The sequence below is a fragment of the Mchenga conophoros genome, linkage group LG10 (genome assembly GCF_057382185.1).
Source record: "Mchenga conophoros isolate Kocher_MC1m ecotype Shallow Benthic linkage group LG10, M_conophoros_male_GT1.1, whole genome shotgun sequence".
Taxonomy (NCBI): domain Eukaryota; kingdom Metazoa; phylum Chordata; class Actinopteri; order Cichliformes; family Cichlidae; genus Mchenga; species Mchenga conophoros.
The window spans coordinates 27,756,327-27,781,616 of record NC_140535.1 but is presented as its reverse complement, the minus strand read 5'-3'; the positions used below and the strand labels follow the sequence as shown (position 1 = coordinate 27,781,616).

The window sequence follows — 25,290 nt, the reverse complement described above, 5'->3', positions numbered from 1 at the left end:
GCTCCTGCTCTTTGAATATTTAAAACCATCAGGCACAGGCACGCCAGCCGATGCAGCTGCTCCTAAAGAGCATGAGTTAAACAGAAAAATCTACAGGTTTTTTCATACTGTTCCCACTCTTTGTCCTTTGGGGTTAACCTGCATGTGAAGACAGGGAGAGGGAGGAGGTGGCAAGCTGCGCTAGATGTTAAGTGCTGAACGGTCAGTGACCTTGTATCCGCCAGCCAAACAAACCTGGACATTGCGATAGAGACAGCGTGAATGTGCGGTGACACTGATCTGGATGTGGCTGCTGCTGCAACAGGTTAAATACGCTCTGCAGAAAGCCCCTGTGAGCACTCCGGGCTGTGCGTGAGTTTATCTTCACCACAGCTGGAAGAGCATGCATGCAGACCGGTCGGTGCAGTCATTTTCAACATGCAACCATGCAGTCCCCTTGCCACTCGGTGCCCTAGATGAGTCCTTCCACCCTCTTCTTCCCAGCACAGTTTCTGCACCTATTTTGGATTCAAAAACCAGGCCAGGCAGCAGAGCTCAGGGCAGCCGTACATTTCTGTCTCAGCTTTACCGTTCATGCCAAGTTTGTTCGTGCCTCAGAAGCTGGATTGTTACTAATTTAACTGAGCAGCTGTTAAAAGCGTGCATGTTAGAGAAGAGTCCACTCATAAACATATCTGTACTTTGCTTCTTTTCCTTTCGCAATGGGATTGAGGTTGAGGTAAACAGCACACATCTGTTAAATGTCACTGATATAAATGTGGTAATCTCAGTCTGCGGCCATTCATTCAGTCTGCGACTTGGATTTTAGAGCGTAACGATTCAGGCTAATAACGTAACCGGTGGGTTATTTTTAGCCCGTGAAGATGCGCTCAGCAGTGATGGCGATGGCTTCCTCCTCCTCCTACACCACAATGACGTCGTGCTGTTACGCAAAACCAGGGGTTCACCTTTTGTGGACCTACAGCTCCGACGTAAATTTCTGGCACAAAACAGGCGCAAGTGCGCAAATAAAACACGCAGAACAACACGAACACATTCCGAGGCGAGGCGGCTTTTAACTTCTGCTTTAGCTTTAATTCCGCATCTGTAACGGCACTTGTCTAAACTTGATGCTGGCACACCCTGGTATGCCCAGAAGCAGGCGGCTGGCCGCCCGGGAGGGCAGCAGGCTTCGGGCATCCCGCTTCATCCTGCTCTGGACCCAGTCGGGGTCGCAGCTCCGCTCACCTGGCGCAGCTCTCCACAAAGTAGAAACCCACATTTCAAAAGCACGGCCACTGACATTATCTGACTATACAGAGACACGGAAATGACAGCATGCCACGAACAAAAAGTGGACACTTAACTATTTGTAGAGGTGCTGGAGACACAGGTCGAGGCATTCCCCCTCCACTTCGTCCTCAGACACCAGGTCCGACAAGGGGCGCATCGGCAGCGGGTCGCCCTCCTGCAGAGGCATCCTCATCTCCCGAATAAAGAGCTCCAAGAACCGTCGGAAGGTTTTCTCCTCTGCTGCGGCCATCATTTCTCATTCCTGGACAGACAGAGACAGCTCCGCCCGTCAGTACACTAACTTGCCGGGCTAAGAAGAGAAGAGTCAGTACACTAACCGAACTAGTTGGACTGACAGTGCAGTACCATACTACCTGAATAAATGTGTACTACCGGAGGAGCAGGGCCGTGGACTACCGGCGCGTCTGAAAGCAGCGGACCCGACTGGATGAGCGGACCGTGGCCTCTACGGTTACACTACAGGACGAGCTGTCACAAGCTGGACTGAGCCCCCATTCAGAGCAGAGCGGGAGCGCGCGCCGTGTTATCAGGGATTTCGGATGATCAGAGGGCGGTGACGTCAGAGAGACGACGCCAAAGCGGGGTCGCGAGCGCGCACGCAACGTTGCCTCCTGACGTCCCGAGACCTTTCTGAAGACATGCCATCACGATGAAGGTGATAGGTGTTTAAAGTAAACACGAGTGGAGGAAGGAATTCAGATATTTAACTCGAGTACAACAGTACTAACATATCACAGTCAGAATGGATTCACTACATATATATATATATACACACACAGAGCACTTTATTACAGCTTATACACTTTATTACAGCTTATACAGAGAACTTTATTATACTATTTAAATGTAGTAGTTTTTATGTGTTTTCATTTTGTGAGTTAGTTTTAGTGCTTTTTTTTAAATATAACTTTTTCTTAGGTTGTAGTATTCTTGCAGTATTTTTGGGAACAGTACTATGACTATGTTTCAATTTACAGAATTATTAATATATTTTGAGGAGAGCACGATGGCGTCGTCATTAGCACTCTGCACTCCGCACACAGCAAGAATGTCCTGGGGTTTGGATCCACCATCTGGCCGTGGCCTGTCTGTGTGGAGTTTCTGTGTGTGTGGGTTCTCTCCGGGTACTCCGCCTTTCTCCCACAGTCCAAAGACATGCAGTTAGTGAGGTTAGGTTAACTGGTGGTTCTAATAGGTGTGAATGTGAGTGTGACTGGTTGTCTGTCTTTCTGTGTTAGCCCTAGAGACTGAAACGATATACTGTATATATCCACTTGATAAAGAAAATAGCAGGACTGATAAGAGCATGTATTTTACTAAACACTGATACCTCAAACAGGAGTTATGACTTAGTTTTTTTATCTGGATTTGAACAAACTGTTTCAAAGTCTTAAATAACTAATACTTGTCTACTTACTTTATTTCCTTTCCCCATGAACACACATCTGGCTAAAGTCCGGAATTCCCAGATGATTTCCCTCTTAGCGATAATTTTGGATTAATTTACTTACAGAGTACATTTCCATGGAGAGAATAGCAGCTTACAGAGCTTAGGAGAAATGTTATAACGGTCAGAAGTGATGTACATGATCACAAGTTGCAGGTATAACCTCAATGTCACAGCACACCCAGCCATACACAGAACACAAGCACACACATCTCTACACAGTATATTTTGCATTTTGCAGCCTACATTAGCTTCATTCATATTCATTAAGAATTAAGGCAGTTCTGAAGGCGAAAGGGGCGTTCAAATCAATACTTGCAGAGTGTGCTTAATAAAGTGGCCATGAGTGTATATCCAGATAATTACACAGCTGTCTATTTGTCTATATATATAAAATTGATCAATTCGAGTAGAATAAAAAACAGAACATTAATGAATATGTTATTTCATCTGAAAGTGTATTTTAGGTCAATCCACTCATCATTGATAACACTTTTTTTTTTTCATTGATAACACTAAAAACACATTTTTCCAAAGTAAACAAAAAACATCAAAATTTCAGTACAAGAAAAAACCTCATTGCATTTATGTGACAGCTGCTGTCGCTTAAAGATATTAACAGTTAAATGCAAAACAAAAGCAGAGCTAAAACATGAGACTTACTAAAGAAAAAACTTAGAACAAAACTTTAATGATTGTTTATGTTAACTACTTAAAATGGGCAGTTTAATTTTTTAAATTTGTATTATTTTTTTTTTACAAATTAAAATTTCAGTCTCACATCATTCTTACGGTTTATATTTTGACAGTATGGTTTTGCTTTACTTTTATTTTTTTTATTTATTTATTTTTACATCTGAATTAATATTTATGTCAATTAAGGTTATTCTAATTAACTAAAACTAAAAAAATAACACTAAAACCACGTATGAAAATAAAAAACACACGCAAAGAAAACTGTTTAGTTAATGGAAAATAGTAATTAATTTGAAAAAGAAATTAGAAAAAAGGAAACAAAAACAACTGAAAGCACATCTTGTTATTATCAAAATAACTCAAATTAAATTAAAAAAAAATTTTTTTTAATTTAGTCTTTGGTCACTAACAGCACTAGGAGAGTTTGCGGTGAATGTTTAATAAGACTGGGATGTCTATTTTCTATTTAACTTCTTAAGTCTTAGGATCCTACAAAGAGCATCCGTACGATGATAAAGAAAACCTAAACTACTGAAAAACTGTTGTGACGAATAAGTACGAATCAGGTGGGCTTAACATCTTAGACTTTTCTACTTTAAATAACACTTTCAAAATTAATTGGGCTAAACATTTTCTTAAAAACCCTACCTCTATCTGGAACTTTATACCATATCATATTTTCTCTCGTTTTGGTGGCTTTAATTTTATTTTAAATTGTAATTACAATGTTGAGAAACTCCCTGTAAAGCTTTCATCCTTCCATAAGCAAGTCCTCTTAGCGTGGACCCTCATTTATAAACACAACTTCTCACCTCACAAATACCTTATCTGGAACAACAGAGATATTTTATATAAAAATAAATCACTTTTCCTGGTCCAAAATGGGATCCTATTGGTGGCTCAGCTGGTTAACAAAGAGGGACAACTACTTACTTACAACGACTTTATTGCACTATATAATTTTCCAATCAGTGTTCAGGAATTCTCAATGGTGCTTGGTGCCATACCGTCAGGGACTTTAATGTTATATAAAAACACTGACAGCTCGATATCTACCTCAGTCACTCTCCCTGATCCAGCTGAGTCACCAATAGGAAAAATCTGCTTTTCACAGGAACTTGGTAACAGCAATAAGAGAATACGTAGTTTATTCCAAGAAGATATCGTCTCTCTCCCATATATAATATCTTATTGGAACCGATATGTTCCAGATATCAAGTGGAAGACAGTCTGGATGATCCCCCATAAATATTTGATTGTAAATAAGGTGAAAGAAGTCTCATTTAAAATTCTACATAAATGTTATCCAGCCAGTCACTACATGGTAAAATTTAAAAGGGACATAATTGTACTTTCTGTGGGGATCATCCAGAAACTGTGACACATCTTTTTTGGTACTGTTCTCTTACACAGAGATTCAGGAAGGAATTTAGCAGGTTTGTTATTGTCCATATTTTAACAAAGTTTTCTTTACGATGGGAAAATGTTTTATTCTGTTTCTTTAAGTTCCCCAAGAAGTATGATAAATGTGTTTTTATGATAAATTTGTTAATACTTTTAGCTAAATTTTTTATCCATAAATGTAAGTTTACTAACAAAACACCATATTTCTGTCATTTTTTAAGGATGTGGAAATGTACATACAATCAATATCAGACCCCACCAACAAAAAGGCTCTCAAAACAATATATGTATGTGAATTGTTGCGTGTATTCTTATAATTGTTATTTTTTTCTTTTACCCCTGCCTTTTGGTGTTCATGTTCTGTTGTTTTGTATACTTCATCTGTTCGTATTATGTATACTCATTGTTTGTTAAATAAAGTTAAAAAAAAAAACTACTGTCTTCTTCTTTCTTTAGCAGCTCCTTTTTAGTGGATCGTCTTCCTCCTGGTATGCTCCCATCCTAGGACAATAGCTGAAACCGAACAAATAAAATAAAATAAAATAAAATAAAATAAAATAAACCCACAATTTAATAACTCTGTGACACAAACTGTGGTTTAAATTGGGAAGAGGAACGTTGAAGCTAATGCTGCACTGACTCGGACATTTTAGTACAAGGAACCGGAAATGATAGGGGAAAAGAGTCCGGGGTTGTTTTCATTCCCCTGGTTTTCAACATGAAGGAAGCAAACATGGCTCGTCCCGTCAGTGTGGGGGATCTACTACAAGCGGAGCTCTTAGAGGACGCTGCTTACCGGGAAGAGGGGCTGTGTGTGGTCGGTATTTTCGGTAAAAGCAACATGCAGCCCGGCGCGCTGAAGGAATCTCTGATCAACACACTGGCGGACAAACACCTTTTCTTGATGTTCGGCGGACCGGAGGACGGCGGCACGCCTAGCAGCCACATCCAGGCTTTTTACGACCAGGAGAACCGGGTGCTGTACCTCCTGCTCTCCTCCGTCTGCGACAGCCGACAGCTACTGCGAGCCTGCCTGTCTCTGGACACCGGGAACGGACACTCGGACGCCCACGACTTCTGGAAGGGCCTGGAGCGGCAGCACTGCCTCCACCTGCTCTACATGTTCTCCGTGTGTCACGTCCTGTTGCTCGTCCACCCCAACCAGACCTTCGACGTGACCTACGACCGGCTCTTCCGAGCTCTGGACGCTCTGCGGCAGAAGGTTCTGCCTCTGATCCGGGCTGCCATCAAAGACTCCCCGGTATCTAAAGAGTGGAAGCTGAACTGCCGGCCCTGCCCTCCACGGCTCCTCTTCGTCTTCCAGATGAACGTCACTCTGAAGGTCTGCTCTCTAACAAGTCCTTATTCGCTCTCATTCATATATGCACTTTATATTAAAACTGAAATATTGATATATATTTTAGTATAGTTACAGTGCTTTGAAAAAATCGTTTCCCCTTTCCTGATTTCTTTGGGGGTGGATTTGGCATATTTGTCACACTTACATGCTTCAGATCATTTAAAAAAATGAACATTAGATAAAGATAACCCGAGTTGACACAAAATGCCGTTTTAAAGTTATGATTTCATTTATAAGGGGGGAAAAAGTTATCCAAACCTACATAGGCCTTGTGTGATAAAGGAATTGCTCCCTAAACCTAATAACTAATGTGCAAACCTTTGCAGCAAGAACGGCAATCAAGCATTTATGATAACTGGCAATGAGTCTTTAATTGTTTTCATTGTTCAGCAGTGTTTTTCTCCTTTGAAGCCCTCCATGAATGCTATTTTTGCCCAGTCTCTTTCCTACTGTTGAATCATTAACTCTGACCTTAAATGAGGTAAGTGAGGCCTGCAGTTATTTAGTTGTTGTTCTGGGTTCTTTTGGGACCTGCTGGAAGATTCATTGATGTGTTCTTGGATTCATTTTGGTAGATTCAACACGCCTGGGAAGTCCACCCAGGACTCCCAAAGCCTTAACTCTTTTCAGACAGATAGCCGTCAATGACTTTGTTTCTCAGCTGTTTCTTTAGATTTTGGCATAACATGTTGCTTTTTGAGATCTTTTAGCCTGCTTATTTTTTTGTCAGACAGGTTCTGGTCTGGCAGTAATTCAGCCTGAGTGTGGCTGAAAATGTGGCTAATTGCAGTTAATTAATGAGTCAACAAGGGACAATTACTTTTCCCTTAATAACTGAAATCATGATTTAAGAACTGCATTTTGTCTTTACTTGAGTTATCTAATGACCAATTATAAAACCATTTGTTTGATCTGAAACATTTCAGTGTGACAAACATGCAAAAAACAGAAAATCAGGTCAATATGTTTTGATGGAACTGTTTTATTTTTTCTTTTAACACAGAATCTGGACTTTAAGTAAAATAATGACAGTTCAGTCCATAGGAAATTTTGCAAAAATATTTCAGAAACTGTCAAATCTTTCTTTAATAAATGGTCACGCCATATAAGAACTCAGGGTAGCCATATGAATACAAATGATGTTGTCTTTGTTTGTTATTCTAAAGGTTTCTGCAAACGGCTTAGAGTCAAATCCTGACAAACCAAAGAAGCACTCCCCCAGGCGGAGGCTTCAACACGCCTTGGAAGACCAGATTTATCGCATCTTCCGTAAAAGCCGAGTTCTCACCAACCAGAGTAGCAACTGCTTGTTCACGGTGCCCGCCAACCAAGCATTTGTGTACGTGATCCCAGCACTAGATGAGGACCCCTTAGGTGCATTACTCGGTCAGCTGCGGTCCAACTGCATGTTGTCTGAGCAGGACTCCTCCGTGCCCGTGTCGGGGCCGAGGCGCTATCAGCAGATGCGGCATTCATCTCGGCACCCCAGCAGCAGCAGAGACTCAGGCAGCATATCGATAGGCAGTCAGCTGGTGGACTGCAGCTTAAAGGAATTCCTCTGGCAGCATGTCGACCTGGTGCTCACCAAAAAAGGTTTTGATGACAGCGTCGGCCGCAACCCGCAGCCTTCGCACTTTGAGCTGCCGACCTACACCAAATGGGTCCAGGTCGCCTCCAGACTCCACCAAGTCCTCATCAAAAACACAGATGAAGAAATGGCTGAGCTAGCCACAAAAGTGCAAAGCCAGGTGAAGGTTTTGGAGGGTTTTCTTGACGCTGACACAAAGTTCTCTGAGAACAGGTGCCAAAAAGCGCTGCCTCTGGCTCACAGCGCCTACCAGTCCAACCTCCCCCATAACTACACCACCACGGTCCATAAAAACCAGTTGGCTCACGCTCTGCGGGTGTACAGCCAGCACGCTCGAGGAGTGGCTTTCCAACGCTACGCTTTACAGCTTCACGAGGACTGCTACAACTTTTGGAGCAACGGACACCAGCTGTGTGAGGAGCGAAGTCTGACTGACCAGCACTGTGTTCACAAGTTCCACCTGCTGCCTCAGCCAGGTGAGCGCATCATCTTCCTCTGCACAAGTTTGAGGAGGGCCCCTTTAATGCAATTTTTTTCATTGACTATTTCACATAATTGTCGTAGCTCTAACACTGAAATAAAATAAAAGCCAAAAGTGTGAAATCTGACACTTAATTCCACAGGAGAGAAGCCTGACATGGATCACAACCCACCAATCATGAATCACAACAGTAGAGGGCGCTCCACCAGCTCCTGTAACTGTGGACGGAAGCAAGCTCCCCGTGAGGATCCTTTTGACATCCAGGCAGCAAATTACGACTTCTACCAGGTCAGGATTTACTCCACATGGGTCCTGCTGAGGACCACAGAGGGGCACAGGCTCTCTGCTCTGTCAGTATTTCTACATACAGCTGTGAAAGACTCAGTCAGACACAAAATTTTGAGGGAAATGTCTCACTCTGTAGCTGATAACAGCTCCTTTATCAGCTCAGGTAGTACGCTGTGCGCTTTTAGAGATTTTCTTATTGAAAATTGTCAAAAATGGCTCTAAGAGCCACGAGAGTGAAGCAAAAACAGAAATGTCATCCGGTTGCAGATTTATGGTTCTTCGCTACGAGATTATCCCTCCACATTGTTCAGTTTTCTCGTGTCATTATAAAAACACTGTGTTTTTAAATTGTATATCTAAAACACAACATCTAATCACTCACAAGTATTTGCTTGTTAACTGTCTTTTTCCTGAGTAGATGCTGGAGGAGAAATGCTGTGGGAAGCTGGAGAGGATTGAGTTTCCAGTGTTCCAGCCCAGCACTCCTGACCCGGCCCCGGCAAACCAGGCTCAGAGAAACCCCTGTGAGGCTTCAGGATCGGGTGATGCAGAGAGGTTGAAGGAGCCCAGCACTGCCCAGAGCCACACGCCTGGAGACACCAGCCTTAGCCTCGCTCTTAGTCTAGGCCAGTCTACAGACAGCCTGGGGCCCTACGGGGACGGAGACGGAGCCGAAACACAAGTCCAGCAAAAGAGGCCGAGCCTTGTTGACCGGCAGCCTTCCACTGTGGAGTACCTTCCTGGAATGATGCACTCTGGCTGCCCTAAAGGTCTCCTCCCTAAATTCTCCAGCTGGTCACTGGTGAAACTTGGCCCAGCAAAGTCGTATAACTGCCACACGGGCCTGGAGCAGCCAGGTTTCCTCCCTGGCTCCTCATTCCTCTTGCCGTGGGACTTGGTGATTCGCTCCCGATCGGAGGAAGATACAGGACTAACGGAGCCTTTGGACGGAGGCACGTCCTCGTGGCCAGTGCCCAACAAGACCCTTGTGGGAAAGCGAGGCAGCACCGGTGGGCTCGGTAGGAGTCGCAGGAGGGAAGACATGGCTCGCATCTTCGTGGGGTTCGAGTATGAAGACGGCAGGGGGAGACGCTTCATCAGCTGCGGGCCTGATAAAGTAGTGAAGGTGCTGGGGCCGGGGGGTGCTAAAGATCCTGCCACCAGGGTGCTAAACACCGACATGCCGCTGCACATCCCTTCTCCCTCCCAGGGCCGTGGCCTGAAGCCCCACTTCGCCCAGTTGACTCGCCTTTTTGTTGTAGTGCCTGACGCCCCGCTGGAGGTGACCCTCAACCCACAGGTAAGCAGCAGGAGGAGACTCCAAGTCATCTCCAAACAGGGGTGCACCTGATGATGATTTAATGGACTCTTATCTACTGTTTATTTTCTCAGATGTTTTTCAGCGACGTAAACAAAAACTCTTTTAAAAAGGGGGATTCATTTTCTGTCTGTTTTCAGTGAGTCAGCTAATTCTTTCAGCAATATGTCCATGATCACTATGTCTGGGACTCTGTAAAAGCTAAAGTTACAGTTCAAAGCTAAACTTTTAATCTTTTTTTTCCCCGCCTGGAAAAGGTTGGAGTGTGCAATCTAAGTCGGGGACAAATTGCCACGAAAAGTGGAGGAGTTTAGGTGTCTCAGGGTCTTATTCCCAAATGAGTGAAGCATTAGATTGACAGACGGATTGGAGCTCTGCCGGTCCGTTGTAGTCTAGAGAGAGCTGAGTGTAACCTATAGTTGCGAGCGCTGGGTAGAGACAGAAAAAATGAGGTCGCAGATACAAGGCGTGGAAATGAGTTTCCTTTGAAGGGTGACTGGGGTTTCCCTTAAAGACCCAAACCAAGCAAGAACCTATTGCACTGTTCAGTTCATTGTTCAACAACAGGAATGTATCACAAAATGTGCAAAGAAAAGGTTAAGATATCTGCAGCATGTCACTATTTAGGCAGGTATGAAAACTAAAATGAGCATGTCACAGTTTTAACAAAGACAAACCTTCAGACTTGGCTGTAGTTGCAGATTCTGTTGCCCTTTAACACATATATGGTGCATATATATAACAAAGAGGAGTGAAATCTGCCAAATGATTAATAAAGGCAACTCAAGCTGCTCTGCATCATACACTAAATTGCCTCATCCATCCATCCTGCTCTTATCTGAGGTCAGGCTGCAGGTCATTCCAGGCATCCTCAGCTGTACTTTCCACTTTCTTCTGGGTGATCCTAGGCTTTCCCGGCCAAGATCTTAGTAAGTTCTGGGTCTGCATCAGGGTTTCCTCCCAGTTAGGAGGCATCCTAAGCAGATGCCTAAACCACCTCAGCTGGTTTCTTTTGACACAGCTCTACTCCAAGCCCAGACACTCAAGTGAATAAACAACTTTACTCTTTTGGTCACTACATGCCTCATTCTTGACCAAAAAAGCAGCAAAATTTCCCATCTCTCCATTGCTGCCTCCTGTTTGAACCTCTCCACTACCCCAGTATCCACCTGTAACCTGTCAAAGTGACAATCTTGAAGCCTAGATTTTCAGTTGTGTGGCTAAATTATTAGGGTTCAGCACTGAATAACATCGTCTTTTGTCCTCTGCTGTGATTTCAGGTACAGCCAGGCCCTCCTCCCTGTCCGATCTTCCACCCAGAGCAGACTGAAATATCGTTGCCATCTGATGGCCTTTGGGTGCTGCGGTTTCCTTATTCCTACGCCACAGAACGTGGTCCCTGTTACCCCCCCAAAGAGAACCAGCCCCTCAACAACTACAAGGTGCTGCGAGGCATCCTGAAAGCCACCACCGCCACCTCTCCACAACAATAACCCTTAAGGTTTTATTCAAGACTCCACCTTCGCAGACCCTCCCAGTGTTGTTTCTGTACATGCTGTATATTTGCAGACACTGCAAATATTTCCTTTTTTGTTGACATCTTTTACTCTGGATTTCAATGAAATGACATGCGGGCGTGCATGGTCTCCACAGATAAGCATTTGCACACATGCTCTGGTGTATGTGAGACCGTATTAGCTGCTCTCTAAACCATGTTTAGTGTCAAATCCATTCATGCAATACTGTGTTGCATTTACCTCTCCCAGTGCAGACGCAAATGCTGGTGTGGTCGAATGTTTCCTCACCAAAACCACGGAGAAAGTTTGTGTTGAAGTGGGCTATTTCCCAAGTGTGAAAAATAATTTGATCTGTCTCAAGTGAATATGTGACAACAGCTTTGTACACCTACAGATTTGGACCACTGGTTCTCAGACTGTGAGGCACATTTAAGCACAGAAAAAAAGCCTTTAAATTAAGACTTGGATTATTTTATATTTTTATCAGTAAATAAAAATTGCAAAATGTGATTTAAAATAACTTATTTTCACTTTTTTTTTTGCTCCCCAGAAGACAGATCAATGTTGCAGTGACATTAATCTTCACATTTCAAGCTTGAGCACAATAATAGCACCAGGAAAAACTTCCTTCAAAGTTAACATGAGGGGGCGTGGATCCTGTGGTAGCTGTTTGCAGCTAAGCTAAGCTAAATTTCCAGTACCAGCATCCCTGCACATTCACGCTGGCAGGCTTTAATAATGATGTAAATTTTCCTGTCACTGGTCAAACAGTGAAGCTCTCATTAGAGCAGAGACTAGAGTCGACTGTGTACGTCTGAACTTGTGTTTCTTTTGTTTCAGTTTGTAAAGATATCACAACACACACTATTGCTCACAAACAAAGATTTAATACACTCGAACTAAACCGAAAGACGTTTTTTGTTTTTTCTGTGTAAATAAAAGCGACTCGGACATTCTGTTTCATGTTATTGGAGGTGATTTTTTTTCCTCAGTGTTGTAGATGTCAAGAAAGCAAGTGCAAAAAAAAAATCCTCAGTTACACTTTGAGAAGTATTAATTTCCTCTTTTGATGTCAAAACAGAACTTCTTGAGTCACCTGTAACATCTTTACAATTCACCAGGAAAATAGGTGAAAACATTCTAAAGGAATTAAATAAGGTAAAACAGAATCTGTCTAAATTCTAAGATTGAACGTCAGTGTTTGTAATGACCACATTTATTCTTCAACACAGCCTGAACTTTCTTAGGGAAGCTTTCCTGTAATTCCTTTAAGCAGTCTTCAGGAATAGTTCTCCAGGCTTCTTGAAGGACATTCAAAGCTCTTCTTTGAATTTTGGCTGCCTTTTGTTGGCTTCTCCAGCCCCCCTGGCGACCCTGAAAAGGATAAGCAGAAGAGAATAAATGGATGAACGGATTCATCACTCCATCAGAGCTGTTGCTGCTGATTTTCAGTCCAGCTCTTGTGTAAATTCGCATACCTCAGACTTTCCCTGTTTCCCTTTCTTAAGAATGGCTTCTTGACAGCCACCCTTCCACTGAGACCATTTCTGATGAGGCTTCAGTGAACAGTTGATGGATCAGCTAAAGGGCCAGATGCATCTCTCAGGTCCTGTGTGAGGTCTTTGTTGGATTCTTTTTCCTGTTTCAAAAGAACACGACTTTCAGACACTGTTCATTTTAAGCTTGCCACTTCTTTTTTTGGTCCTCCACTTTTCCCATTTCTTCAAATTCTTTAAGGATACAGTGCACACCATGCCGAGATATGGAACATTTTAACGCTTTCCCTCATAAAAATGACACTTGACAACCTCAGTATTATGTCAAAGGGAAGTGCATTAGATCACAACATTAGAATAGTTTCTGGGTTTTTACAATGTTAGCTGCATAGGCAGAGACCACCCTCACTAACTTCTGATACTTCATTTTGTTTTATAAGCAGGTCTGAAATATAACAGAAACCTGACAGAAAGCTCAGAAAGGAGCTTCAAAGATGACTCCTAGCTGGCTTTCAAGGGGTAAAGAGTATTAAATTGATGAGAAAGGCTGTCTCCACGGAAGCAAAATATAAAGAAATTAGACTTTTGCACACTACTGATATGATAGATCATGTCAGGAATACCACTAAGACTAACATCTTTAGAAGAGAAGCTTAATTTTCCAGGTAGGTTGTGTTTGGTTTCATGAATAGCAGTACACTTTACGTCCACTAGGTGGAGCTGGATTCTTTGGGACATATTTTCACTTAACTGTAGGTTCCCACACATTAAAAAAAAGCGACTTGGACAATTTATGTGCTTCATCTTACAGAAGAATTTAGGACGTCAAATCCATAATTTTCTTCAATATACGTTTCTTTATACTTTTAACTATGTTTTTTTCCACACAGTTCAAACTTTACAAAAAGAAAACACGATGTGCTTATAAAACAGAGACAGCACACTAGTATAATCAGACCACTCGGCTTCACAAAAATCAGTGCATAGTTTGTGTCCTTCAACACATTTTATATGTTTGTGAGTTGGTAGTTGTCAGAATGCCTTTTAAATGTTTCAAGTGGTTTAATTTAAATCACTCCCAGACACTCGGACAAAAGTACGAAAACAGGTTTGTTAATTAGTACTTAGAATTTTCTTTTTTCTTTTCCCAGTAATCATCACACAACCTCTGAAAATGATCTCATGGCCCTTTAGGGCATCATGCTGTAGTCTGGTGGACACAGAAGTAGCAGTAAAAAAAAGCTTCTTAAAGACAGTTTTACATGTGTTTCTGACAATATTTCTGTATTTAAACTTCACAGAAAGAATGCAGGTGCATGCAGATGACAGGTTAAAAACAGTAGTTTTCTTTGTGTGTGGGAATCTCATCTGCATTTGAACACACTTTGATTCTCAGATTTTCTCTTGGATAACAGAGAACCAGGAAGTTAATGGGCGATCTAGCTCACACACATAACCTTCAGGAATGTGCACACTAACAGGGAGGTTAATAATAAAGCCAAAGACGCTGATTCAAGGTCATAAAGACTCAAGGGAACACTTAAATCTGACCACTTCAGTTCAGTTAAATTTTACATTCACTGACACATTAACAGATTTTTACATTTCAAGTGACTCTTAAATTTTTTTGCTACTTTTAACAGTACCTTTTAAACTCATCTCACTGATAACACATCAATTGAAACTAAACACAATTTTACTTTTTCTCTCTTTAACCGACACCTAACAACCTTTCAGGACTTTCTCTGTCCTTCTGCTGTCTCACTTTTTAACTCACACTTCACCTGCTTGAATTTTGATTGGCTATTAGGTCATAACAAAGTCAGTCACCTGAACTTTTCTTTTGATGCAGAGTCAGGCCTGTGAGTATTTTGCTTTTGATTCATGTCATGCCTAAACAGCAGAAGTCTGGTTTCCTTTAGCTCAGTTAACCAGACTAGTGATGTGGTCCCTCAATCCTAAAACTTAAAGAAGCATCCACAGTTTTTCTGATGTCTTCTCCTTTTTCCATATGAGTATGAGAACAGTTGGTCCATCACAGCTGGTCGAATTTAGTGGAAGTGAAGAATATTTCCAAAGCATTTTGATCCATCAAAACAAGACTTGGTACGTGGAGCACATAGACTGTATATAAAAGATAGAAGTGTACGTGGCAGTGCCTTGAAACTGCATTCTTTCTGATGGCCAGCAGGGGGCAACTCCTCTGCTCACAAAAGGGCATCAAGTTGTATCCAAGTCTATAGGTTCCTTTGACTCTCTTACTCTGTGACCTCATTAAACTCAAATGCGATGAGTTTATGATCTTAATCATTAGTTTCAGGTCCTTATTGAGTACAGTATGATGGTTTTTTAGTAAATTATTATGAAAACGTCATAATTTACTACAAAAACGCTCAGCTTGAATGCTTTACTGTGCTTTATCAGTGCGTGACGTGACAGATGCCATCTTTTGTACACAGTCTATGGCATGAAGTCTGGCTCCCATTTATTGAGAAATATAAAATAAATAGATAAATAACTGACCATGAGGATGTGCTACAATGAATAAAATGCCACTATGGCATACTAATTGAAGCTATCGCAGTATGTTTACCTTTAGAAGGATTTAAATTTTTTGAGGGTCAAAAACATTTTTATACAGATTTTTTATAAATTGTATGAAAACGATTTTTGCATCCATATGTTGACATTTCAGATTATGGTTTCAATTTTGAGTCTTTTTTTTTTTCAGAACTTTAAGTTGTATATCAGTTGTATTTATGTCAGACATTTGATCAGGAATTGCAGCTAGATGCTGAGACATCCAACATTTACTTTCCATAACCACTGACAGTGTGAGGTGTTCTGCAGTAAACTGGACAAACCAACATAACTGACTCCGAGGCATCAGCATTGCACTTTTTAAAAGTGTGTTTTCTAAAATGTCTTTCATGCTTGATTATAAATTAAAAGTCAGTGCTGTAGTGCAGACATTAGCTCTGCTGCTTTGAATGTACTGTTATTAAAATGTGCAGCAGACACCTGACGATGAGTCACTGAAATGACTTTTATGGAAAACACAAAAAAGCCATTGTATCTGCCAAATCATTAACTAACATTACTGTTGCTGTACTTTTATTATGAGTATTATACTGTAGGAGTAACAAGCTGGAGGTCTTTTACAGTCTATAAAATTCACTTACTATTTGATTCTGTCTCAAATGGCCACCAGTGGAACTGCAGTCTAAGTCTAAAATATATAAGTTTTTATATATTTATATATAAATTTGTGAAGGGAAAAAAGTTAAAACTCATTTTTTAATGTTAGAAAATGTCCACAAGGGGGCACTGATCCATCCCAGGCTGACATGTTTAAAGGTTTACTGACTCAACAGGTGCAAACATTTGTAACAGTTGGATTTGTTTTTGTGTTGCACTACAATGGATGCGGCATTGGGTTAATAAAGTGACAACAATGTACAACAGTTTTCGCTTTGACGAGAGTATTACTTATTTGACAGCCACTTATTATTAATTGTTTGCAGTATTTTGACATTTCTGCACTGTTTTAACACAAGCTGATTTGGTGTCAAATTTCCTTAGCACTATTTATTTTCAGTTACAGCCTGAGGGCTGGATTTAGACAGACCACCTTTTATTCGTTTTAACTGAAAATGTCCTTCAGAGAAGTTCTGCGAGCAGTAAATCTGGGTATGTGTGTAAAGCAACAACATACATAAAAGCAGCAAAACAAACTTGAATGTTGTCCTTACCTGCGGACAGGTAGAGGAGGCGGACGAGGGGGAAAGGAAAAGCCAGCCCACATTCAGATCACAGTTAACAGCCAAGCTTTGTCTCCCATTTCTGTTCTATCACTGAAAACCACTGTGCCAAAGTTCAGATCTCACAGGTGGGCACAATAGGCGAAAGAAGACACTGAACTACATGTTCTCGGGCAGCTTCATCTTGCAGATTGTGTCAGAGACAAGTGAAAGCAAATATCTGGGACTATTCAACAAGGCAAGACAAAAGGATGTGAGTAAAATACAGATTTATGAAGTAATTAATGATTATTTAAAGTTATGGCAGGTGCTCTCTGGCTTCTGTAATGGTTTACTACCAAGTTAACTTTCAACCTTGTCTAGCAGTACTCTGTAATAGCAGCATATTATTATACATCATGTGGGGTTTTAAAAAATATATGTGTATTCCATTCATTAAATGATTATTTTGTCACATTGTTGGATTGTACTCTACTGTGAATACAAATTATGCTTAACTTTCAAAGAGCATACCAGGGTTTTTACATGCTTTGCCTTATGAGACTAACTGAGTCCATTAATTAATGTAAAACTGTATATTTTTGAGGAACTGGAGTGTTTTTGTTATATTCTCCTGTATTTCACAGCTACTCTTTCATTTTTACACTTGTCATGAGACTGTTTTAAATATCTAACACTTCCTTAATGATTAATTATGTAATTTTCCCATTGAGACTGACCTCTATTCAGACTAGCTTTCAGCTTTAAAGTAGTTAAATTAAAACCAGTCTTCACAATCTGTTTACCTTTGACTCTTAATACAACATCCATTGATAGATCTACTTCATTTATGACTTGATTAGGTTCGTCTGCTATTGTTACGTGACTTTTTCCACTTCAGTCGGCTATTCTTTTCCCTAATTTATACTTATATAGATAAAAAAAATATCTTTTAGGATAAGGGTTTCAAACAATAGGACCAATCTGGCCCATTTGATGGCATTAAAACTGTGAAGGAGGGAGTAGTCTTTTGACTTTTAACTATAGTTTTATAGTTTTACAGCTTTCGCTTCTGATAAAGATCATCCCCATGGCCATCCATATTGCACCAAATAAATTATATAATAGATGAAATAACAGAACACTTCCTTTTTTCTTCTTTCTTGAATTACTACAGTAAAAAAAAAAACAGCACTGTGAATTAACAAAAACGTTGTGTTATTATTACATTCTGGACAAAAACTATGATATACTACTGACATTGCACTTCTTTTCCTTACATTAATATACTATCTCAGGGATTAGTTGTGCAGTTAAACATCTTTACACTGATACAGAGTCGCCTGGTCCAGTCAAAGTGGGCTGTATGTGGCTCACAATGAAAAAAGTTATCTTTACATTTTCTTCAGAATGAAAAAAAAAACTAGATGTGATCAATGATCCAAGTCAGTTCTTTGCCTGCAAATTATTTTTTAAGAATAAGCAAATGACTATAATTCTGTGTCTGATTCTTTTTGCCTAGAATTAGGGCTGATAACAGCTTCTTATTTGAATGCTAAATAGATAGTTAGCCTAGCGGAGAAACAGTTACCTATCTCTATCTAAACGTAAAAAAACAAACAAGAAAAAAATATTAAAATCAACACATAAGATTCTTATACAATCTGGAACATGAACTATCTATGCTATATTTACTTAGACTTGGGTAAAAAGCTGTGAGTTTCATATCTATATGCGACACATAGCCATAGCTTAGCTTAGCTGGGATTCAGGAAACTGAAAAAAGCTATCTGGTTACTATTTTACTGTTAAAAAAGTCATTTTGATTATTAAATTAAAAATAAAAAGATAAAAGGTGATGAATTACTTAAAAGTTACATATATCTAATTATCTTATTTCTGAGTAAGTTCAAATTTTAAGTTCATAAATAGAAATTTAAAGATGCGTAACTTGTATCTGAAATTTTTAATGTAATAAGTTTCTAATCCAACTTTTTTGGATAAAAGCTTGAAATAAATGGCTTCACCTTTAGCGGTTAATTATTTACATTTCATATTTGTGTTATTTTACTATAACTCCAAACATAAGCTTGCAGATCAATTTTATTTTATCTGCAGTAAAGTTAGGGTGTTAAGTAGCATGAAATTAAAATTAAAGTACCTCAATTATACTTACAAGTACTTTACCAAATGCACTTACTGGCTGTACCACAACTAGATAGTACTGAATGTGTTCCCTAACTATATCAACAGACCACAGTGAAGGGATGATTTCTTTTGGAGTTTTATGTTAGTTGATACTTAAAATATTAAATGTTTAAATCATAAATGGATATTTGTTCTTTAATCAGTTCCAGTCAAAACCTGGTGACCTGTACAGAAAGAACACTGTGTTATTTTTAGCGAAACTTAGAAGTACTGACAGAGGCCATAAACTCATTAAGAAAGTGTGTGCTAAGGCCATAAAACAACTAGAAGATAGAACCGTTCTATCATAGACTTCAATACAAGCAGACTTTACATTGGCCTCGCTTTTCAGACCTGGAAGCTATGTCAACCTTTTATATACTGTCAGTGATAACACAATTGGTAAAGTATAGCTCATAAAAAAGTATAGACATAAAATCTCAAAAGCTTTACAGTTACTTTGATAACAACTCTGTACACCTTATTATCAAGTTCTAACACATAAGCGACCATCAGATCGCTATGATACTCCCTCTAAATCTAAATAAAACTGAACTGAAAAATTATTTCAGTTGGGTTTTGCGCCGTTCGAATTTCCTTGTGCACACTGCTGCAGCCAATGCATCTCACAAGGCACAACTTTTTACTTTGAAGGAAAACATTCTCTATTTCCAGTTTTACTACTGCTCAACATCTTTTTGCAGACAAGTCGGTGTCTTACGTGCTAATTATGGGTAACTGTGGCAATCTCCTCGCAAACAAAGGAGTATTGAATATCCCTTCAGGATTTTACAGCAACCACTCTCTAGCTTGTCAGAGAACACACTTTTGCCTAGCAACCAGGTTGCCAGAGCATCACTGAAAGGTCCAAAGGCTTGCTTGAATGGAGCACTAATGGTGACTACCAGAATACTCTAGCAACCACTTGCTAGCTGGTTAAGGAATACACATTTTTCCCTTGTGAATGGTAGATGTTAGATGGTTGCCAACTGGTCTTTAGGCTTTTGTAACTGAGGAGTAAGACTCACCTGTTAACTCAAAGCTGTTCTAGGTGCCACTTTCATGAGGCAGATTAGGGCAAGAGGTCAAGACAACCTGGCTGCTTTAACAAGCCTTCAGGGTTTTTTTCCACATTACAGAAAATAGTATAAATAAGTAAAAGCCCTTGAATTGGTTGCCATCTCCACTGATTTGACTGGTGCTACAGCTCAAAGTGAGATATTAATTAATATCTTTTATCTCTTTTGCCAGACCTTCAATTGGCAATGCCAAACTAAAACCTCAGACGTGACCTTCAGTTTGAATTGACCCAGAGCATCATGGCTAAAGGGAATAAAGATTTCCAGCGAAGGATTGTGTCCAAGGATGGGCACAACATGGTAAGGATCGATAACGTGGAGGGCATGGTCAAGCTGTACCTGCACGACATTTGGACGACTGTGGTGGACATGAAATGGCGCTACAAACTCACCTTATTTGCCTCCACCTTTGTCATGACTTGGTTCATCTTTGGGGTCATCTTTTACTTCATTGGAATGGGCAATGGTGACTTTGAGCCAGATTTAAATTCTACCCACACTCCATGCCTGATGAACGTGGAAACGCTCACTGGAGCCTTCCTCTTCTCTCTAGAGTCACAGACCACCATTGGTTATGGTTTTCGTTACATCTCTGAAGAATGCCCTCTGGCCATCTTTACTCTGGTGGCTCAGCTTGTCATCACTGGACTGGCTGAGATCTTCGTTACCGGTGCCTTTCTGGCCAAACTAGCTAGACCCAAGAAGCGAGCAGAGACCATCAAGTTCAGCCAGGTGGCGGTGATCTGCAAGCACCAAGGAAAGCTGTGTCTGATGGTGAGGGTGGCCAACATGAGGAAGAGCCTCCTGATCCAGTGCCAGCTAACAGGAAAGCTCCTGCAACCCTACGCGACTGAGGAGGGCGAGAAGACGCAAGTCCATCAGAGCTCTGTTGATTTCAACATGTACTCCGGTGGCGAGTGCCCCTTCCTTATCCTCCCTCTCACCTTCTATCACGTCCTAGACCAGCACAGCCCGCTGGCAGGACTGACGGCAGAAAACCTTGAAACGCGTAGGTTTGAGTTGCTCATCACCCTCAATGCCACCATGGAGTCGACGGCAGCCACGTGTCAGAGACGTACCTCTTACATCCCTGACGAGATCCTGTGGGGTTATGAGTTCAAACCGGTGCTGTATAGCACCCCCAGTGGACGCTTTGTGGCAGACTTCAACTTTTTTGACAAGGTGCAAAAGAGCAGTGATCCAGACATCCACAGCGACAGTTCAGAAAAGCTGAAACTCGAGAGGGAATTCAGGGAGGAATAGAGGATCTTAATTACTGTTAATTGACCTGAGGCTCAGCCACTGTGTTAATGTCCCTTACAGCTATGACCTTTGATTTAAACACGTAAAACGTTTATTTTGAATCATATAAAAGTGATTTTTTTATCTACACTTTTAAGAAGACTAGAAACCTGACATGTGTTCACTGTAAAATTCTGTTTATTCGTTTAATCATTATGATGTTTTTTTGTATTAATATTCAAGTTAAATTAATTAAATGTAGGGGAGACCGGGGATAGTTGTAACGTGGGTCAGTTGTAACACTTCCAATTTCTCCAATCAGGGCTAAGTTTCAAATGATGTGACTCATCCTGTGCATGCCCAACTCAGTTCTGCTATCACATGTGAAAAATCAGCACATTTTGTCAAACACAGACAATTTAACATGAAAAAAAGTAATTTGTATGCCAAAAAGTAAGTTTTTCTACTTTATTTCAATTTCTAATAACATCATCTGCTTTGCAGTTAAACTCATCAAATTTAAATTATGTTATTTGTATGTCTATGGGGATATATTCTGCGTAGGTCTTTAGTGCTAATGTTTTAGCCGTTGGCTGTAATGTTAGCTAGTTCGTGGCTATAGGAGTCTGGGTCAGTTGTAACAGCAACAGTCTGGGTTAGTTGTAACAATAATGCAGATGTTGCAACTTACCACACTATTACTTTAACTTATATTAAACAAGTTGGGGCAACGACATCAGCAGAGAGAGGTTCACTGGTCGCATTTGTATATGTGGTTAATGCCATTGACAACACAATTCCTCCACTGTTTGTGTTCCCACACATACATTATGCAGACCACTGTGTCAGAGATGGACCAGTAGGAAGTACTGGTAGTGGAAATAAATCAGGATGGGTGCAAGAAACAGATTTCCTCATCTTTCTGAAGCACTTTGCAAACCACACCAAGGTAAGCCATGATAAAAAGTAATGGAATTGCGATGCTGGTGAACAACTACATTTTTTCAGCTTCATTGTTATGTTCAAAATTGGTGCAAGAGTTGTAGGCTATAATGCCCACTGAGCCAATGAGGCCAAACTCAAGGAAGACCAACCAAAATTAATGAAATATTCAGTTGCAGAAAATTCCATAACTTGTCTTTTTTGGGGGGTTGGAATATGTTCAAAAGCTAGATTTCTGCATTCTGTCACACACACACACACACACACACACACACACACACACACACACACACACACACACACACACACACACAGCTACATAAATGGATGTAAATGCATTCATGTGTTGAATAAACAAAGATTACATGTTAATGTTTTGTTAGTACCCTTTTTTCATTGTGTTACATTTTACCCCAGGATATGTTACAACTAACCCAGACTATGGGGTTAATTGTAACATTTCACTCTTCGTGTTTGAGACCATACCATGCAATGGGTAATTGTGCTGCAGAGAAAATAGCTGCACTATTTAATAGCAGAGACATGTAAATACTTTGCATTACATTTTGAATCCACTACCTTAAAAGAGCTTCAATTTACAGACAGAAATGTCAAAAATGTTACAACTATCCCCGGTCTCCCCTACCAGAATGAAGGGCTAACAGCCCTGTATGATTCTTTCATTTGGGTTTTAATAATGGGAGCAGAGATGGGCAGTAACGCGTTACAAGTAACTGTAATCTGATTATTTTTTCAAGTAATGAGTAACGTAAGGGATTACTATTGCAAAAAAGGTAATTAGATTACCATTACGTTCCCGTAAGAACGCTGCGTTACTGCGTTACTAAAACCGTGATTCTTTTGTGAGTGTCTCATGACAATGATGTAAGCAAGTGCCACGTTCCTGGCAACAGCTGTGTGCAGATCAAGAATGAATAATATAATGAGTACGGGAGAGAGTATGAGCATGCAACGTTTAAAGCGTGGAAGTACTGACCTTACTTTGAGTTTGATTCCTTAAAAAGTGACAAAAACATTAGCGTCCGCTGTTCACTGCATGGGAATAAAAATTTTTGCAGCAAAAAACCCCTTAACTTCCCAGCAAGCACCGAGTACGCTACGATGTAATGGGAAATTCACAGAGAAACTCGCGGATTCTTCCACTGACCGCTGCGGCACACCTGCACCAGAGCAAATCTCCGCCTACCCCACTCCTGCTATACAGGTGAAAATAGAGCGACTGGACCACTAGTCTTTGATTTTATTTATTTTCTGCTGTGTTTTACTTGCATCTATTTGAAAGACTGAGTGTAAACACAAAAACCTATTTTATTTTATGTGCAGGATTGTGCAGAAAATAGGTAATTAGTTACTGATTACTTTTTTCAAGTAACTTGAACAACACTGAATGGATCTCTTTATAAATGCTTTTGAAGACCTTTTTAGAATGAATAGAATGTTAAGTTATACACCGATAAAGTAAGAGTTTAGTATTTAAAGACGTGTTTTGGAGAATTATTTTATTATTAAGATTTAGATGAAGTAACTGATACTTCTTTCTGAGCTGTACTTAAATATGAAGCTAGAATAAGCCATTGCTTAGCTTAGTTGAGATGGAAAAAACAGTGCTCAAGTAGTCCTGTCAAAATATTTCTCTAAACATCACTACTAACACTTTACAGCTTGCTTTCTAATCGCTCCCAAAAAGCGAGGTGTAAAGATGTAAAATATCCCAGATTGTTCACTTGTGATTAAAACATTTCCTGCAGAGCCCCCTAAAGATCATGGCAAGAGTTTTCACTTGCAGGACTAGTGATGACACAAACAGCTCATAGTGTTTGCGCATTTCATCTGAACAACAGTAGATCCGAACAAATTTTTTAGTGGAAAACCACAAAGACTCTCATATGATAAGCTTTTTACGTAACCACCAATCGATAATTGCTTGTTTCAAGTTTTATTTTTAAAATTGTTGTTACACATAACAGATGTTTTTAAAATTCAGAAGACATTTACAACTCTGTTTAGAAATTTTGCAAGCATTGAGAAATAGTTCCACAAAACAGTAGTTACTGAATATAGCTCGTGTTCTATGAATGTAGGCCCTCCTAACAGGCTTTCAGCACTGGGCTGATCAGACCTTCCTGTGAGACCAGATACAATGAAAGTGACTGAGCTGGATATTAGTGCCACAATTTAGACTGATCCACTCATTCTAAGCATACCAGGCAAAGATACATAGAATAAAGCAGAGATTTTCAAAGTGTGGTCCTAGTGGCCTGTGAAGGTACTACATGTAGCCGTGCAAGAAATTAAAAAAATAATAAAAAATTAAACCAATATGATACCAAAGAAAAATTTACTTTTATATTCAGGGCAGGGTGACCCCCAGATTTTCTGATTTTAAAATGGCTCAAATAAAGGGATGTAAGTGAGTGTGAATCTGGCTTGTAGTATAAAAATGAGTTGAGTGGTGTATCAATACTAGTCTGTTTACCACAGTAAATGTGCCTGCTTTGGTACAAATCTTTGAATCCTACTGCTGTGCACCATCTCTCTCGCTGACACCTGCTGCAGAATTGTATTTATATCATTATGGTGACACATCAGTTTAAGTTATTATTGGCTCAAAAACATAAATATGGGCTCTACAGTGTATCTGGCACTATAGTGCCACATGTATTTAAACACAGCAGTAGGTGAAGAAGAATTAGTCCTAAATGCTTCATGTAACGTTTCAGTTTCCATAATATCTGCAGGGTTTCGATGTTGTGGCCGTCAATACATAACTGGATTAGACAAACACCACCAAAATAAATTTCAAAGAAAACTTGCTGTGATCTTTAGTCGGCGCTATGATTTCTTCTTTAAATAAGGAGTTCCTCTGCAGCTTGAGTAATATTGCACCTGCCAGAGGATATTTCTACATATGTTTGAATCATCAGAAAAATGTTAAAGCTTATTACACATTTACAGTTGTTAGTGTATTCGTATGACTAATGTTGATTGTGTTATTCTTGGAAAAAAACAAATGTTACCTTTAGTTGTTGTGTTTTAGACATAAATATCATTATGGTATCATAATAATAAATCAGGGATTGTGATACAGGGGTATGTTATGTAAAAAGTAATAAAAACGAATCCCTTTTGTTAGTGTGTTTCTTTTTAGCTAAAAACAAAGTGTTGTGTTTAAATCATCCACTGCTTTCACC

At 40.1% G+C, this 25,290-nt stretch overlaps 3 protein-coding genes and 1 long non-coding RNA gene across 6 annotated transcripts in view; 2 read left to right on the top strand and 2 right to left on the bottom strand.

Annotated features, from left to right (window-relative positions):
* The window catches only part of ppm1e (protein phosphatase, Mg2+/Mn2+ dependent, 1E), a 60,718-nt gene extending 58,874 nt beyond the window's left edge, over positions 1–1,844 (bottom strand). Inside the window, exons 1-2 of one of the 3 annotated variants that reach the window (XM_085289675.1) lie at positions 1,666–1,844; positions 1,347–1,582 (exon numbers count right to left, since the gene is read on the bottom strand). In XM_085289675.1, coding sequence (XP_085145801.1) covers positions 1,347–1,525 — 179 coding nt within the window. In that variant the 5' untranslated portion in view covers positions 1,526–1,582; positions 1,666–1,844. Of the gene's footprint in view, positions 1–1,346; positions 1,583–1,646 lie in introns of all 3 variants that reach the window. The other 2 variants (XM_085289672.1, XM_085289673.1) reach the window with 2 other exon arrangements.
* A 3,663-nt stretch (positions 1,845–5,507) lies between these two features.
* On the top strand, positions 5,508–12,350 carry smg8 (SMG8 nonsense mediated mRNA decay factor). The gene is made up of 5 exons (XM_085289670.1): positions 5,508–6,182; positions 7,367–8,264; positions 8,412–8,557; positions 8,976–9,857; positions 11,156–12,350. Exons 1-5 carry the CDS (start codon positions 5,559–5,561, stop codon positions 11,366–11,368), a joined length of 2,763 nt encoding a protein of 920 aa, XP_085145796.1. The 5' UTR covers positions 5,508–5,558; the 3' UTR covers positions 11,369–12,350.
* Positions 12,324–16,962, bottom strand: LOC146566116 (uncharacterized). Its single transcript, XR_014894184.1, has 3 exons — positions 16,641–16,962; positions 12,871–13,031; positions 12,324–12,766 (listed from the first exon to the last, which is right to left on the bottom strand). It is a non-coding gene; the product is annotated as an uncharacterized LOC146566116 (long non-coding RNA).
* kcnj15 (potassium inwardly rectifying channel subfamily J member 15) lies at positions 16,679–25,215 on the top strand. The gene is made up of 2 exons (XM_085289671.1): positions 16,679–16,902; positions 20,067–25,215. The coding sequence occupies exon 2, from the start codon at positions 20,135–20,137 to the stop codon at positions 21,155–21,157; it is 1,023 nt and encodes a 340-aa protein (XP_085145797.1). The 5' UTR covers positions 16,679–16,902; positions 20,067–20,134; the 3' UTR covers positions 21,158–25,215.
* The last annotated feature ends 75 nt before the right edge of the window (positions 25,216–25,290 follow it).

Excerpts from the sequence above, each read along its gene's own strand:
- smg8 (XM_085289670.1), top strand. The coding sequence starts at position 5,559 with ATGAAGGAAGCAAACATGGCTCGTCCCGTCAGTGTGGGGGATCTACTA. Across the intron at positions 6,183-7,366 it reads AGATGAACGTCACTCTGAAG|GTTTCTGCAAACGGCTTAGA; the intron begins GTCTGCTCTCTA and ends GTTATTCTAAAG. Across the intron at positions 8,558-8,975 it reads CAAATTACGACTTCTACCAG|ATGCTGGAGGAGAAATGCTG; the intron begins GTCAGGATTTAC and ends TTTCCTGAGTAG.
- kcnj15 (XM_085289671.1), top strand. The coding sequence starts at position 20,135 with ATGGCTAAAGGGAATAAAGATTTCCAGCGAAGGATTGTGTCCAAGGAT.